We start from the raw sequence: 17265 nt of genomic DNA, 5'->3' as shown, positions 1-17265 counted from the left end.
GAGCTTGATGAAATCTTGGTCCCAGAACAGATCATGGCACACAAGGAAAGAAAAGTCAAAGGCAATGTTAGGTGCAGCGGAATGATTGTTTGCGCTTTGCTCAAGATGAGTGCTCCGAACTGTGCTCAAGGCTCCTTTTAGTTCTTATGGAAGGGAAAGCCTTCCGTTCTTAATGGAAAGTGCTATGATCACAAACAAAGTGAATGGACACTGTGCGTGCAAGTGTATGAGACTGAGAGATAGAGAGAGAAGAGAGCTACAACACCAGAGACGTAAAACCCTCCTCCGAAGGCCCCACTCTCGTCGGCGAGAGTGGTCTACTTATGATTGCACAATCTGGTACAATGGTATGCATGAGACTGATGCAAGTCTAGGCTATGTCGACAATGACGACGGTGATGACGAAGTCGACCTAAGGGCTGAAATCTGCAAATCTTCTACTGTTGTCCAAAAACGCTATGGGCTGAAATCTGCACATCTTGTATCTGCTGAATTCTGACTCTATGTCGATGACGACGATGCGACAATGACACACTGAAAACGCAGATGCTGAAATCTACGTTTTCCAGGCTGAAACTGTAAACCTTGCGGAAACTGACCGTGCGGCGAGGAACTGCTGCGAGAAGGTGAGATCTGCGAGGTTCGGGACTTGATCTGCGATGTCTGACTGCTGAAAACTGAAAACGCTGGTCCTAGGGCTGATTCTATCGCGATAGATCTGCAAAACGCTGAGGTTGCTGGCAGATGCAAAACGCTAGGGCTGAAAATCTGCTATTGTCGCCGGATGTTCTGCAAATGCAAAACGCTAGGCTGATCTACTGTCTGCTGTAGTCGCCGGGGCTGATCTGCTGTACAAAAGCGCCATGGCTGGTTCTTCATGCAAAAACGCTAGGTTGATGGATGCAGAAAAACGACAGGCTGACTGCTCCAAAAACGCTAGGTCTCTTGGGGGGGTTCTACTGAGAAGGTGCCTGTTGAGAGTATGCTCCTGCTGCTCTTCTGCCATTGAGTGCTAACTTGGGTTTGCTTGTATACAAACTTAGCAAAATTGCCCTACCTACTTTTGATGGAAAGTCACTTAAATTAATAAGTGAAAAATGTCAAAAATAAGGAAAATAGGCTAAAATCACTGGAAAATTCCCCTGATGGAATCTCATGGATTCTGATGGAATACTGATGATCATGATGTGTGCAACCAGAGGATATGCATCTATGCTAAGTGACTGGGCATGCACGGTCTACGAATAGACTCACAAAAGTGTCAAATCACTTCTAATCTAGACTGACTTGATTGAACTGAACCCTGATCATGCTGTAGCTTGTCCACGGACACATAGGGTTGGATGTGTCACGTGACATCCCCTCCTTTTCAAAGGGAGATACTGATACCGAACTGTATGGCGTCGAGGGAGATCGCCAATAGTATCCGGAATCCTGGAAGGGACTTTTCGTCGGCCCACTCTGATGTGTGGGTCGTGCGGTACTTGAACTTCGTAAAGGTCTGCAACGCTTGCTTCTTTGGGCCGCGCCGAAAGCGACAAAGTCTTCTGTGGCTCCTTCCTTGCTTCAACTTCGCCTACAGACCTGCTTCTTCCATCTTCAAGAATCTCCATGGCTGAAAATTCCTAAAATCATTTCCAACACAAAACCGTGAACATACCCATTCCATGTAAAGTGAAGGGAAAAAATCTTGTCTTCTCTAAAGACTGTGTATGCAATGTAGATGAACATAGAGACGGAGTGACAACCCGTTCATCAAACACATGCAAACAATGAGATCGAATCTTTCTCTTATGATCTAGAGCAATCAACTTTGGCAATTCACAATGGAAATGTCCATCCTTGGTGCTCATACTTTCATGTGCTCGTTTGGAAATTGTTTCATGCCAAGGAAGAGACATGGAATGTGACTTCCTTACATACATAACTATCAGCTTTTCATGAAAAATCCGCATACATTCGTGCGGATCCATGAGAGAAACATGCTCAACATACAAACACATGCAACAATGAGATCGAATCTTTCTCTTATCATCTAGAGCAATCAACTTTGGCAATTCACAATGGAAATGTCCATGCTTGGTGCTCATACTTTCATGTGCTCGTTCGGAAACTGTTTCATGCCAAAGAAGAGACATGGAATGTGACTTCCTTACATACAGAACTTTCAGCTTTTCATGAAAAATCCGCATACATTCGTGCGCATCCATGAGAGAAACGTGCTCAACATACAATATGTCATGCCTAGTAAAAGGGATCACCTAACGATGCTGACTAAAATACAGGAAACGATCACGAATGAAACACTCGAACAATGCGTGATATCAATCATGCGAACACATAATACTTCCTGTGAAGGTTGTTTGGACCTAAGCTCGAGAGCCAAGATAGGTTCTTCCTGATTGATCGGATCTGCCTGTGGGGTTTCTGTGGACCTCGACTCAAGAGCCAAGATCGATTCTTCGTGACTGATCGAATCTACAACGAGGTTAGCTTCGCTAGAAAAATCATTCACTAACTCATCATCCTTGTGAACAATCACATCATCTTCATGCAACTAATGATGCTTGTGAGAAATCACATCTTGATCATGCAAATCATCATGCTTGTGAGAAATCACATCTTGATCATGCAAATCATCATGCTTGTCATTGGCATCCAAATCATCATGCTTAGCAATATCATTCAAATCATCATGCTTATCTTTGTCATCCAAATCATCATGCTTGTCATACAAATCATCATGCAAGTCATTGTGCTCATCATTGTCGTTCAAAACGTCATGCAAGTCATTGTCAATCAAATCATCATCATGCTTCACACAATCATGCAAATCTTGTGTATCATGTGTTGGAGAAGAAGAGACTGAGAGAGTCTCCTTTTCCCGAATCTCTTGCATCGGTGCCGGTACTGGAGACAAGAGTCGCAAGAACTCTTGCATGTGTCGGTCGCGCTATTCTTGTCTTGCCTTTCTTTCTGCTTTGTCTTCTGCGTGTCTGCGTTTCATTTCTGCCATTCTTTCTTTGCATTCACGATCAAATTCTGCATTTCTTGCTTCACGCTCTAAATTCTGTTTCAGAAACAATTGCTCCAAAGCCTCCATAGGAGTTAGTGCAATCCTTGATGTAGATGGGGAAGGGTCAGAAAAACCTCCTGGTGGGGAAAATTCTTCTTCGCCTCTCTCATGCTCATCACCTCCAAGCAAATTATCCATTCCGCTTCGAGTGATGACCATTCTGAAGTCGTGTGTTCTTGTGGGTTCGTGTAGTCTTGGTTCTTAAGTTCACGAGGAACTTGGGTTCTTGTGGGTCTTGGGTTCTTGAGGTTCTTGAGGTTTTCTTTCACTTGCAAACCGTGTTTGAGAAGGATCTTCTCTTCACTTGAGTTCTACTCTTTTCCGCAGGTGCACCCCTTGGCAGCCTTGCGCTCACACCAAGGTTGCTTTTTCCCACCTCACGTCGATTGGCCGGCCGCTAAGTGCATGGTCCACTCTCAATGAGTGAAAAGAGACACAAGGGGAGGCTGGACAAGCCCTTCTTTCTTGGGATTCCTGTCACTCTTCAACAAAACACGATTAGGAATGGACACGCCCAAGCAAACTTGGGTTCGTGCGACCTCAACAAGCAAAAAAATTTATGTGATTCTTGTGGTTCTTTCCTTGAGTTATACATAACACTGCCAAAGCTCTAATACCAATGTTAGGTGCAGTGAAATGATTGTTTGCGCTTTGCTCAAGATGAGTGCTCCGAACTCTGCTCAAGGCTCCTTTTAGTTCTTATGGAAAGGAGAGCCTTCCGTTCTTAATGGAAAGTGCTATGATCACAAACAAAGTGAATGGACACTGTGCGTGCAAGTGTATGAGACTGAGAGATAGAGAGAAGAGAGCTACGACACGAGACGTTGTAAAACCCTCCTCCGAAGGCCCCACTCTCGTCGGCGAGAGTGGTCTACTTATGATTGCACAATTTGGTACAATGGTATGCATGAGACTGATGCAAGTCTAGGCTATGTCGAATGACGACGGTGATGACGAAGTCGACCTAAGGGCTGAAATCTGCAAATCTTCTACTGCTGTCCATAAACGCTATGGGCTGAAATCTGCAAATCTTGTATCTGCTGAATTCTGACTCTATGTCGATGACAATCTCGATGACGACGATGCGACGATGACGCGCTGAAAACGCAGATGCCGAAATCTGTGTTTTCCGAGCTGAAACTGTAAACCTTGCGGAAACTGACCATGCGGCGAGGAACTGCTACGGGAAGGTGAGATCTGCGAGGTTCGGGACTTCACCTGCGATGTCTGACTGCTGAAAACTGAAAACATTGGTCCTAGGGCTGATTCTGTCACGATAGATCTGCAAAACGATGAGGTTGCTGGCAGATGCAAAAACGATAGGGCTGAAAATCTGCTATTGTCGCCGGATGTTCTGCAAATGCAAAACGCTAGGCTGATCTGCTGTCTGCTATAGTCGTCGGGGCTGATCTGCTGTGCAAAAGCGTCATGGCTGGTTCTTCATGCAAAAATGCTAGGTTGATGGATGCAGAAAAACGCCACGCTGACTGCTCCAAAAACGCTAGGTCTCTTGGGGGGGTTCTACTGAGAAGGTGCCTGTTGAGCGTGTGCTCCTGCTGCCTCTTCTGCCATTGAGTGCTAACTTGGGTTTGCTTGTATACAAACTTAGCAAAATTGCCATACCTACTTTTGTTGGAAAGTCACTTAAATTAATAAGTGAAAAATGTCAAAAATAGGGAAAATAGGCTAAAATCACTGGAAAATTCCCCTGATGGAATCTGATGGATTCTGATGGGAATACTGATGATCATGCTGCGTGCAACCAGAGGATATGCATCTATGCTAAGTGACTAGGCATGCACGGTCTACGAATAGACTCACAAAAGTGCCAGATCACTTCTAATCTAGGCTGACTTGACTGAACTGAACCCTGATCATGCTGTAGCTTGCCACGGACACATAGGGTTGGATGTGTCACGTGACAGGCAAGGTTACAAAGCGATATTTGGTGAAGTTCAAGAACTATCCACCTATGGTTGCAAAGTGGATGGAAGAGAGTGAACTGTTAGAGTCACCAAATGTATTGCAACTTTACCTTGAAGCCTTTGGTTTACCACCTACGTATTCTCCAACTCAAGTAGAGCAAAGGTCAAAAGGAAAGAGACCTGCGCTAGAGGGGGGTGATCCAGGAGCTAGCACTTCTCATATATCTATGGATTTAGTGCAATAGAAGTGTACCCTGCTTGGCAATTGCCCTTTGGGAATAAAAATTTTGTCCAAAAGTTTGTTCAGTGCTATAGAAGTATGTCTTGTCAATTGTCAAGAGTACAATAATTGCTTCTAATGAGTACATGTTCACGCATTTTTAAACTGCTGGTTTATTATGCTAAAAAGGATTCGAAGTGTATTAAAGGTTATGGACTCTATTAAAGCCAGTGGCACACTGTGAAAGCTATCCACTATGTCAATGGAACAGTCTCACAGGTAGACCATACATGAGTTAACAAGTGTTGAATACACAAGAGTGTTAACTAAGAGCATGTATGTCTCGTACCATGTTGACGAGGTGTGTACACACGAAAAGGTTGACAGCCATGATACGGTGTCCATGAAGTGCTGTACACACTAATGGATTACTATTCATGCAAAGGAGGACGTTCACAATTTCAAGAGGGATGTATGTCACGAGTCTGTGGCAACTAACTTTACTTGTTGATTTCTTTTTGGGGGAATTTTATTTTACTTGTTTTAAAGCACCCCTCTGGAAATGCCAATGCCCGAGTTGCATGGTGTGAGGCGAACAGTGAGAGTATGGGTCGGACGGCCAATGAGCACTAAAGTTGGACAAATGGACTAAGGTTAGCCACAGTGGGGCTACGAGTGCAAATCACCTGATAGCTGGCTGACATTGCATTTTTCGATGTGGTTCCAATGGTGATTGATGGTAAGATGACCCGTGTGAGTGCCATGGAAGCATCTCCTAAAATTTAGGGAACTGCTATTTGGGGACGTCACATGTGTTCGCATCATTAGCTCTGGAATGACAAGGGGAACACTTTATTGCTCTGCTGCCAAGTAGGCCAGAGACGGAAACTGGGCAAGGTGTCACTCCGTGAGCAATTCTGCCACTCTGGGAGAGATGGGGCGAGCCTACAAGAGAAAAGGGGTGTTGATTGTAATAGGTGCAAGAGCTATGGAGTGCTTCCTTTCCCTCTTATGTACAGTACGGAGTGCTTCCTTTCCCTCTTATGTACAGTACGGTGCCTGTAGTGATGCCCTGCACGCTACGCACTGCTCTCTCTCTCCCCTACGAGCAGTTATGTTATGCCCCTCAAGTGGGCTTCTCATTTGACCAATGTACAGTTGTGTGGGTTCATGCGCATTGCAGAGGCAAGAGCCTCTTGCACAGGTACTAGATTAGCTAGTGGCTAATCCCTCGCAGGTACACGTGAATTCGGAGAGGTTTCACGTGAGAAATCTCGTCCGATTCAAAGGGCAAGTAGCCCTACAGGTGCGGGAGCTCGAGGACTTGCTACGGATGCGACTGGCACCCAAAACAGAGCCCGAAACAGGGAATTACAGCCTGCTATGTATTTTTGCAGGTTCTAAACAGTCCCTAATACCCCTAGGAGGTTCAGGGACACGAGGAGACCGCTGTAGAGGTATAATCTGGCGCATTTTCGGGGCAGAAAACAGAGAATTCAGCGAGCTGCAGATTCGCCAGGTTTTGCAAAGTGTCCGTATGCGTCAAGAAAGTCATCTATTGCGTGGGGATACTCACTGTGAAGCGTCCTAGTATAGTTATGCTGCCGAAATCGGGACAGAACAGATGGATTTCAGCCCAGATTGTGCGGGACAGCTTGTAGGAAATCACAGGTTTTATTCCCTCTGTTAAAGAGTAAAGAAATACCGAAAGGGGCGCCAACCTTTGGGGCCTACAGGTGTCGCTGTCTGCTTGGGAGCATTCTAGATTCCTGGCTGTGCTTTTGTTTTTGAAGTGTAATTCCGATCTCAGTTACGGGTTCCTTTTAAGTCATTGCTTTGTGTCGTAAAGTCAAGTGTTAAAAGAATCGAGTGAAAGCTAAAGTCTACCGCCCCACGGGCCGGTTTCATTTGGCATTGAAAGTGAACGTATTTTCCGCCCAATCAATGAGAGGGGTATGTTCACGAAACCATCGAATGCCCAAAACCATATCACATCTTGAAAGAGGAGAGACTACAAATTTTCTGCGGAAGGACGCTTGTTGAACAGTGAACAAAACATCAAGGCACTCTTGCATGATGAGAGAGTCCATATAGGGAGCGAAGCTTGACACCTCGAAAGGAGATGTCTTGCTAACCTCCAAGCGGGCTCTTTCAACAAGAGAGTCACTAATCACATCATGCATATTGCCTGGGTCAAACAATATGACAAAACGTTGACCCTTCACATGACCATAACACTTAATGAGAGACTCATCAATGGGAGGATCATGAGAGACTTGGGTCACACTCGTGTTCTCATTTATTGCATTGACAGAAGAAGTGGGTTATGTGGGTTCTTGAGATTCATTAGAGTCAAGCTTAGGACATGTTCTTTTTATCTGCCCCTTGATGTGACAATGAAAACAACGACCTTCCTTGAAAAAAATGCTTTGGTCTTCCGACGTGATGTATCCTCCTAAAATTCCTTTTTCTACCTTTACTTAATGTACACGGGAAGATCTTCGTTGCAGATGAGTATGGCCGTCAAGCTTAGGACATGTTCTTTTTATCTGCCCCTTGATGTGACAATGAAAACAACGACCTTCCTTAGAAAAAATGCTTTGGTCTTCCGACGTGATGTATCCTCCTAAAATTCCTTTTTCTGCCTTTTCATTTGGAGTGAGCTTAGGTGTAGCAATTGTGTTAGCTTTACCCTTAGGTTCATTTGGAGAATTCTTTTCTGAGAGACTAGAGGAAGATTGGTTAGAAGAGTTACCGTTCTTACCATTCTTACCGTTCTGAGGGTTCTGAGAAGTTTGAGAGGTACTTGTGGAAGTCTTGTTTTCCTTATGCTTTCCCTTGTTGTGCTTCATCTCTTGTGCGAGAGCAATTGCTACCACCTTGTTGAGATCGATTGGGTCGAGGACTTCAACATCAAACCTAATATAGTCGTCCAATCCGAAAATGGAAGCCTCCTTGCGCTCATCATCCGATTTGCGTAATTGGATGCCGAGGTGCAAAACACGATTAGAGAAAAATACAACTGGCATACCATTTTGCTTGAGACTGCACCAATCGTCTTTCAACCGTGGTAGGTACTGTGGTGGCATAAACCGCGCCTTGAGCTTGTCTTGGAAGTCAGCCCAATTGAAAGAAAGAGACGCGCCTTCCTCGGCTTCTTCTAGGTGTGTAGTCAACTGTGCCTCTTGCCATGCGTGGTACCAATTTATAGCATCACCGGAAAGGTGCATAGCTGCCGTCAAAACTTTGCTATTTCCTGTCTTCTTAGTTGTCGCAAAATAAGCATTAAATTGATGCAACCAAGAATGAATAACACTAGCATCCATCTTACCATCATACTTACTGAACGTGATCTTCTCTGTGACGGGGTTGTTGGAGTCCGAATCTCGGCTTGCGCCACTTGATGAACTACCAAAACGCTAGGTGGTCAGGCTGATCCAAAAACGCTAGGGTTGAATCCGAGTCCTGCTGCAAAAACGCTAGGCTTCTGTTGATTCTGCTAACGCTAGGGCTGATCTGTGATCTGCTGTCGCTAGGTTGTTGCACATGCAAAACGCTAGCTGGTGGTCTGCAAAGCTGAAAACGCTGGCTGGTTCTTGTTGGCTGAAAACGCTAGGTTAACTGCCGGTCTTGCTGAGAAGGTGCACGTCCACGGTGGTCTGCTGCCTCTTCTGCCCAAAAGTGCTAGCGCTAGGGTTTCTTATAAAGATCCTTGCTCATTTTGCCCTACCCAGTTCCCAACAAAAGTCACTTAAAAATAATAAGTGAAAATTGGCTAAAATAGGAAAAATAGGTCTATGAACTATAAAAATGCTCCTGATGGGTTCTGACTGTCATCTGATGATCATGTTGTGTGCAACCAGAGGATATGCATCTACTCTAAGTGTCTGGACATGCACGGTCTGCGAACAGACTCACAAAAGTGCCACAAAACTTCCTAGGCTAGACTGATTGAACCCTTGTCATGAAGTAGCTTGTCCACACACACATAGGGTTAGATGTGCACGTGACAAGTGACTGTTGGGAAACTAGGTAGGGCAATTTGACTCAGCAAGTATATAAGAAAACCTAGCGCTAGCACTTTCTGGCAGAAGAGGCAGCAGGGACTTGTGTCCAACAGTGCACCTTCTCAAGCAAGACTCCCGGCAGTCAACCTAGCGTTTTCAGCCATCACCAAGAACCAGTGTTTTCATGTAAGTGCATATCAGCCCAGCGATTTGCAACTTGCAGATCAACCTGGCGACAGCAGAGCACAGCAATTCACCTAGCGTTTTTGCATCAGGACAGCAAGAGGCCTAGCGTTTTTGGATTAGCAGGACAACCTTAGCGTTTTGCAGTTTCTCCACGACTGATCAACAGATAGACCAGCGTTATCAGTTTTCAGCATAGAGCCACCGCAGTAGAACCCCCAAACCTCGCAGATCTCCCCTTCCCACAGCAGATCCTCGCCGCACGGTCAGATCCATCGAAGTTTGCAGATTCAGCCCGGAAAACGCAGATTTCAGCATCTGCGTTTTCAGCGCGTCGTCGTCGTCGTCGTCATTGCCATCGTCACTGTCACTGTCACTGTCACTGTCACTGTCACTGTCACTGTCACTGTCACTGTCACTGTCACTGTCACTGTCACTGTCACTGTCACTGTCACTGTCACTGTCACCAGCGTGTGACTACTATCTATCCTTTTTGTTGATTTCTTTCTTATTATCTATTTACTTTCACTTTTTGGAAACACCCCTCGGGAAATCTAACTGCCCTGCATTGCATAGCTAGTGCGGAACTGTCCAGAGGGAGTCCAGGCCTGAGGGCAAGAGAGCACTAAGGTTGGACAAGGACTATCGTTAGCCAAAGTGGGGTCATTGACTAGCCAAAGTAGAATCCTTTGCTACAGAGGCTACATTTCAGTTCTGGATGTGGCCGCAGTGTACAAAGAGGGTCAGATGACCTAGAAAGATACAATGGCAGCATCTCCTAAAATTAAGGGAACTGCTATTTTGGGACCTGAAAATGTGTTTGCGTCATTACCTCCGGAATGACGAGGGGAACATTTTCTTACTCTGCCGTGAAGTCAACTGGGCAGCCGGTTGGGAGATTTTTAGGCGGCAACCCCGAAACGGGAAAATGCTTGTAAATGTGCCAAGTGGCACCTTCTGGTGCACTTTCCTCATGCAACAAGAAGTGGCGCTGAATTTTAAGCTGAGAGAGGCTCATTTTCAGTTTCTGTCACAAGTTAAGAGCTATGGAGTGCTTGCTTTCCCTCTTATGTACAGTGCGGTGCCAGGAGTGATGCCCTGCACGCTACGCACTGCCCTCTCTCTCCTCTATGGCAGTATGTTATGCCCCACTAGTGGGCTTTTCATTTGACCAATGTACAATTGTGTGGGTTCATGCGCGATTGCCGAGGCAAGAGCCTCTTGCACAGGTATTGGATTAGCTAGCGGCTAATCCCCCGCAGGTACAGGTGAATTTGGAGAGGTTTCACACCAGAAATCTCCTTCGATTCAAAGGGCAAGTAGCCCTACAGGTGCGGGAGCTCGAGGACTTGCTACGGATGCGACCGGCACGCGAAACGGAGCCCAAAACAGTAAATTACAGCCTGCTGTGTATTTTTGCAGGTTTAGGGTTTTGGCCCTAAACGGTCCCTAATACCCCCAAGAGGTTCGGGGACGCGAGGGGACCGTCGTACAGGTGATCTGGCGCATTTTCGGGGCTGAAAACAGAGAATTCAGAGTGCTGCAGATTCTCGCAAGGTTTTGCAAAGTGCCCGTATGCGTCGGGAAAGTCAGTCAATGCGTGGGAATACTGACTGTGAGGGGTTCTAGTACAGTTATGCTGCCGAAATCGGGCCGGACCAGTTGAAATTCAGCCAAGTTTGTGCGGGGCAGCTTGTAGGGATCCACAGCCTTTATTCCCTCTTTTGAACAATAAAGAAATACCGAAAGGGGCGCCTAAGTTAGGGGCCAATCTGGTGTCGGTCTACTCATACAGGTGCAATCTAGCAGCCTGTATCCCTCTCCCCTTTGTTGTGTCTTGAAAGTACAGGTAAAGTGGACGACAAATTAAATGGGTGAAAGCTAAATCAAGGTTTAAAGTAAAGTCTACCGCCCTTTTTGGATTGAACAGGCCAGTTACAGTCACCGACATAGAGTCAGAATTCAGCAGATAAAGAATTGCAGATTTCAGCCATTAGCGTTTTCAGATTTCAGCCCCGTCGTCGTCCTCGTCGTCGTCGGCAAGTCCATTGCATTGTAGAGATTTGTGCAATCAATAGTAGACCGCTCTCGCCATAGAGAGTGGGGCCTTCGGAGGAGGGTTTGACAACATTCTAGTGTCGTATTCTTCTCTCTCTATCTCTCAGTCTCAGCACCTTCATTCACAGTGTTTGCCACTTGTTTGTGATCATTTGCACTCTCTCAGTAAAGGAACGGAAGGCTCTCCCTTCCGTAAGTAAACGGAACCTTGAGCACAGTTCAAAGCACTCATCTTGAGCAAAGTTCAACATTCACATCACCTGACACCGACCCACAGGTTCAACACCCATAACTTGAACTCCAACACAAGGGTCCAAATTATTTATAGGGAGCATTGCTTGCCCCTCTTTGCCACTCACAAGCCTCTCTCTAGTTGAAGCTAGTGGCGGCAACTACCTCTTGATTAGAAATCTGGCGTCGAGACTACTGTGGTCGCCACCACATGTGCCATGCTGATCTCCTCTGTCAAGTCGTTATCACTCTTATCTCTGTCCAACCAGCTTGCCTTTGCCTTTGTCTTTTTGTGAGTTCTTGCTTTTGTTTTTGACTTCAAACTCCAAAGCCAAACAAAACATCGTGTCACATTTATAAAAACAAATCTCGGTCCTCATGGGTACCAGGCAACTAATTGAGTACGGGTTCTGCTATCCTTGTCAAGCTTTCCTTGGCCTTTTTCCTCTAGCAAACTTGTGCATTTGCTTTTGGCTTCACTATCTCGAGCCAAACAAATCGACGGTTTCCTTCATAACTTTGCCCGTGCATAGGCCGCTAACTGGGTACTGGTTTATCCACTTTTCATAGCCTTTAGTTGGTGTTGGTCTTGGTTCTTCGTGGTCATTGGATATGCCAAGGCCACTTGTCGCACAGACGCCACTTCAAAGCTCAAAGAACTCCAATCATTAGGAGACCACCCATTGAAGCATTTCATAATGCTAGCAAGGGTGTGTCTCGAGAGGCTCTCCAATTGCTTTTCATATCAAAATGCTTGCCAAACTATGCTCCAAAATGGGCAAACCACCTATGGAACTTCATTTGCATCTCAAAATGTTGCAAGCTTTGCACCTTTGCTACCTCACAGTGAGCAAGCGACCATCACTTTAGTAGCTGCATTTCAAAACGCCATGCCATCACAAGGAAAAAAAATGGCCGATCGAGAGTCCCCCTCAAAATGCTGCCCAATCCGCCTGCACGAGATAGCATCTCAGCAAGTAATCAAGTCGCCACCAAGTACAACGTTTCACAATGCTTGTCAATATGAGGCTCAAAACCGGCAGTGTTTCAATATGCACCACAAACGATCGCCAAGAAACGTTGTAGGGAACGCTGATATGTCCAGCTTTGCCTAGCATTTTAAAACACCATCGACCACAGCTCCCGGTGCTTGCTTTTCTTGCATTTTTGAATGTCGTTGCACACAAGGTTCCTCTCCACGGGTCTTCTTTTTCTTCACCACGTTTGATCCTCTCCCTTGCAATCAACGAGCACAAGGCTCTAATCCCATGTCAAAGTCGACGATGCAAAAGCGAGCAATGGAGAGAATACACGAGAGAGAGAGAAAGACAGAGAGAGATACTGCTGCACCAACCAACCTTGGCAATGAATAATTGATGCTAATACAATGAGGGCAACGGGTGCTTATATAGCCACCTAAATAAATTGCCCTACCCTGACTTTGACAAATAAGTAAAATAAATACCTAAAAGCCAAAATAAATAATGGGATAATGGAGCACATTGGGCAGTTCACTTGAGATGCCATAACTTTAATATGGATGTCTTCTGTTAGAGAGTTTGGGATTCTTTTCTACCAGTCTCTTCTTTTAAGAAAATCACCTTCAAGAAACGAATTGATTAATTCTGTTGTGGGCTACCTAAAAAGATACGGGATTATTGTCTGTTGAAGAAGTCTGAGTCCATGCAATGACTAACAAGACGTGCCAAGCAAGGGTTTGCAATGCACACACGCACTCTTACTTACCCTACAGACAGGCTTGTGGCACTACGGACCAGACAAGAATCAAACAACGATAACAAGAGGAAGGGAAAGCAACAAGAAAAGAAACCTTCAAGCCCTCAATTCTCAACAGAGCAACACGCCGAGTACTACAAAGAGGGTAAATGCTACGGATGCATGGAACAAGGGCATGTACATGCCAAGTGCATGGTTGAGAGTTGAGAGTTGAGAGTTGAGTGCATGGTTGAAAGATGAAATGGCTGTAGTATTTCTATCTTTTTCACCTGAGACGTGATGTGGTTATGATAGTAACAAGATTTAGTCAATCAAACACGGTTCAAATGTGATTACTCAATAAGTTACAATGATCATGATTCTCATCTAAGCTCTCGACGGGGATAGTGATGTGAATGTGATGTAAATGTTCAGTAATTGTCGTCTTCGTGCAAGTGCTGGATAAATGTGGTCTAGTGCGTCTGTACTATAGTGTCAGTGTCTGTTGAACTAGTTTTTGTCCTATGGCTGTATTGCATGCATAATTGAGGGCGATTACAATTCTTTCAAGAGGGGGGTGTGTCACAGAGTGATGATGTGGCATGACCTACCGGACGGACTCCGGATAGAGGGGTCAAAATCCTAGTGAAAGAGGCAGAAGAAGTTTCACCAACTTACAGAATCTGTCGAGTAGCCTAAACTCACTTAAAAGTTGTTCTAACTTATTGTACCCCAGTCGTGGGGCCTAAAACCTAGAAAATAAAACGAGACCCCCAGAAAGTGCGAACAACTAGAGACGTGGCAGGCTGTACGGTTTTCCACGATTTGCGATGCAAATCGCCTTGACATGCTTACGTGGCACCGCGTACGGACAACCCAACAGGGCACTAGCTTTTGGGACAAGATGCTTTTAGACTTGACGCTTTTCATGTACTGCTTTTGGCCGGGGGCCTATAAAAAATTTGCCACGGCCTCTCTTTTGTAGATTAGCTTGGAAGCACTGCAGAGAAAGCAAGGACCGTCGGACATTGTAACTTTTGAAGCATCATAATAAAGAAATACCGAGGAGGGACGCCAATCTTTGAGATCAGTATCTCTGGATGCATAACTTCGCCGTGTCGTGTCGTCTCTCTCTCTCAGTTTTGTTCAATTCTTTCAGTTTCTCTCCCGCTTGTTGTACTAGATCTTTGGCTTGGAGTGTCCAAGTCTATTACAAATTCTGCAACAAGTGTGGGAAGAAGGGTCATCCTCCTTCCAAATGCTATTCAAAGGATCAAAGCAACAGCAGCGGTAGCAGCAACACCAAAGGCAAGCAACCAATGAGAGGAGCGGTACATGTGACAAAAGAAGAAGGCGAAAACAACCTTGCTCAAGACAAGGAAGACTATGGTGTTTATGTGGAAGACATTTTATGAAGACTAATACCTTCTCTGGTTCAAGGGAAGACTCGACATCCTTAATGGATATTGTCATCCTGTGTGGATATTGAGTTTGTCTTCAATGTATCAGTCTAGTCCAAATCCCAAGGGGAGGATTGTAAGATTCGTGGGCTTTGTCCTAGAGTCATCATGGAGCATATCCTTAGTCTATTGGGCATCGTAGGTGGCATACGGCATCTATAGCATTGCCAAAAGAGGCCTTGGTCATCGGCTATCACTGTGGAGCATTTCTAGAGCATGTAGGATTCATATAGGCATGATTCATGAATAAAACCCCCCTAAAGATGTTTTTCTCTTAAATTAGCATTTTCCAAGTTGTCATGCATGAGATGAGCAAGAGATGCCTCTCTAGCACTATGTAAGCACCTCTTTTATACTAATTTCCCCCAAGTAATCTAGTTCATTTTGTGCCAACACTCTAGTCAATTTCCATTGAGCAATTAGTATTGTAATTAGCATGTCATTATTATGAATGCAACTGTCTTTCATCCACCTTAAACCTAACAATGCATGTGATCTTTAAGACTAGTATCTGATTGGCACTGATTACATCATGTGCACCACCGTTATTGCTTGAGAGACAAAAAGAATACCCCAACTCTTGCATTTTTGGATGTCACTTTTCTAATGGACCCGGAAATAGATATTACACTTAACGTGAAAGTATTAATTCTTGAGTTAATTTGTTACACATTTATCTCAAAGTTTAGTAGTATGTTTGTATCTTTCCATATACACGTTGTCAAAATGCCCCTCTGTTTTGTTTTCATTGGTTTCACATGCCTCTTGCGATCTACACGTTCTAATTCATGGATTGATGCGAGTGGTATTAAATAACGTAGTGACCATGATAAGGACTAAAATTATCCAAAACATAAACTCGTGTGGGGGTGTGCCATAGTTGTGGCATAAAGAAGCTATTGGCTCAAAAAGTAATAATTAAATTTTAGATTCACCACAAAGACCTCTAACAGACACTCTCCTATCCTCAAGCCAAATACGGGTTAGCTTTGAACTCTTGATCCAACCAAGATGCAACAAATTATCTAGCAAAGAGATTGCTAGCTATTCACTAATTACAGTGCTACAGCTTTCATATATATTCAATGGGCTTCTCCCTAAATGAATGACACGAAGCTAAAAAAGGCTTGCCACTTGTGCACTAAGAACACACCCTAAGTTTTCTTGATAACAATTGGACCAAGCTTGGGAAGGGTTGGGAAATTTTGGTGTTGCATTTTGATGGCCGATTGCTTAGAGCCTACCCTCAAGGAAATGCAACCATGGAGGTTTCCCTTCCTTAGGACGTATGAGGGCACCTTGTAATGTAATTTTCGCTCCAGTTTGGGGGACAGCTAACCTCAACAGTCTGAGACTACTTTTTGTGACTGTGTCTAGCTTTCTAGCATAGATTCACACATTTTGGGTGGCCATATCTTGTACATTCCTCTAATCAATTACGAATTAAGAAAGTGTCGGCTTGCGCACGTGTGTATAACCATGTCTTCTAGCATACGCTCGTGTGTGTGTGTGTGTGTGTGTGTGTGTGTGTGTGTGCGCGCGCGCGTTTTGAGGGGCTGATGGAATGGAACCTCTGCATAGTGGTAAGCGAAGAGCGAGTTGAAGAACTCACCTCGGACCCTAGAACTTTGACCCCTCTCGACTGCTGCGTAAGACAAGCCCACTGCAGATCATTGCGTGCGCGTTTGAGTGTGGAGTTTGAAGAGCAGAGAAGGTGCGCTTTTTGGAGGAAGCCACGGGTAGCTCGACTCATCTCTTGTTTCTCACACCATTTGAAGCGCCTCCAAGTTGGCAAAGAGCTGAGGATGCGTTCAGACTGCGCAGGCGCGCATGCCACGACCACCACATTCACACTGCTGGACAAGTTAAAAGCCAAGCCAACGGGCCAGCTGGTTATTACGCTGCAAAGGAGCTGGTAGTTCTTTTGTTCCAGCGGTGTGGAGGCCGCCCGCATTTGTGGCGGGTCCGGAACTCTGTCAAACTTTTTTGGCAAATCACGAGCTTCTACATCAAAGGTGTACACCATTGTCCAAGCAGCCTGAAGGATGCTTGAATCAGTTGTGAGGGCGCTTACACATCGACTGCCCAAACTTGGGCAGTAGGGTCGTGTGCGTGCGTGGAATCCAAGAGGCGGAGTACGATTGGCTGCAGGTATACCGGGGTGGACAAGGTGCTGGGCAGCGGAGACCCCCTGTCCAAGCTTGGGCGTCGATTGATGATTGGCTGCACACATGCCAGCTCTGTCTTTGCACCAGATGAGCAGCGGACGTGGTTTGTAACGCATGCGCGCCCATCCCAAAACATATTGGGCAGGCTTGTTTCGGTTTGTAAGCGCCCTGAGTTTGCACTTTTGGCGCCGATCGACTCCTATACCTATATAGCTCTTCTT

General features: G+C 45.3%; 1 protein-coding gene across 1 annotated transcript in view; it reads right to left on the bottom strand.

Annotated features, from left to right (window-relative positions):
* Nucleotides 1-16914, bottom strand: part of LOC147435349 (uncharacterized) — a 154541-nt gene extending 137627 nt beyond the window's left edge. Inside the window, exon 1 of the mRNA XM_086488410.1 lies at nt 16489-16914. Within this exon, the coding sequence (XP_086344536.1) occupies nt 16489-16902 (414 nt within the window). The 5' untranslated portion in view covers nt 16903-16914. The remainder of the gene's footprint in view (nt 1-16488) is intronic.
* Between the last annotated feature and the right edge of the window lie 351 nt (nt 16915-17265).

This window comes from Adiantum capillus-veneris, chromosome 18 (assembly GCF_014529385.1).
Source record: "Adiantum capillus-veneris isolate H3 chromosome 18, ASM1452938v2, whole genome shotgun sequence".
NCBI classification, from domain to species: Eukaryota; Viridiplantae; Streptophyta; class Polypodiopsida; order Polypodiales; family Pteridaceae; genus Adiantum; species Adiantum capillus-veneris.
The sequence above is the reverse complement of the archived record's forward strand: the minus strand, read 5'-3'. Positions and strand labels throughout refer to the sequence as shown.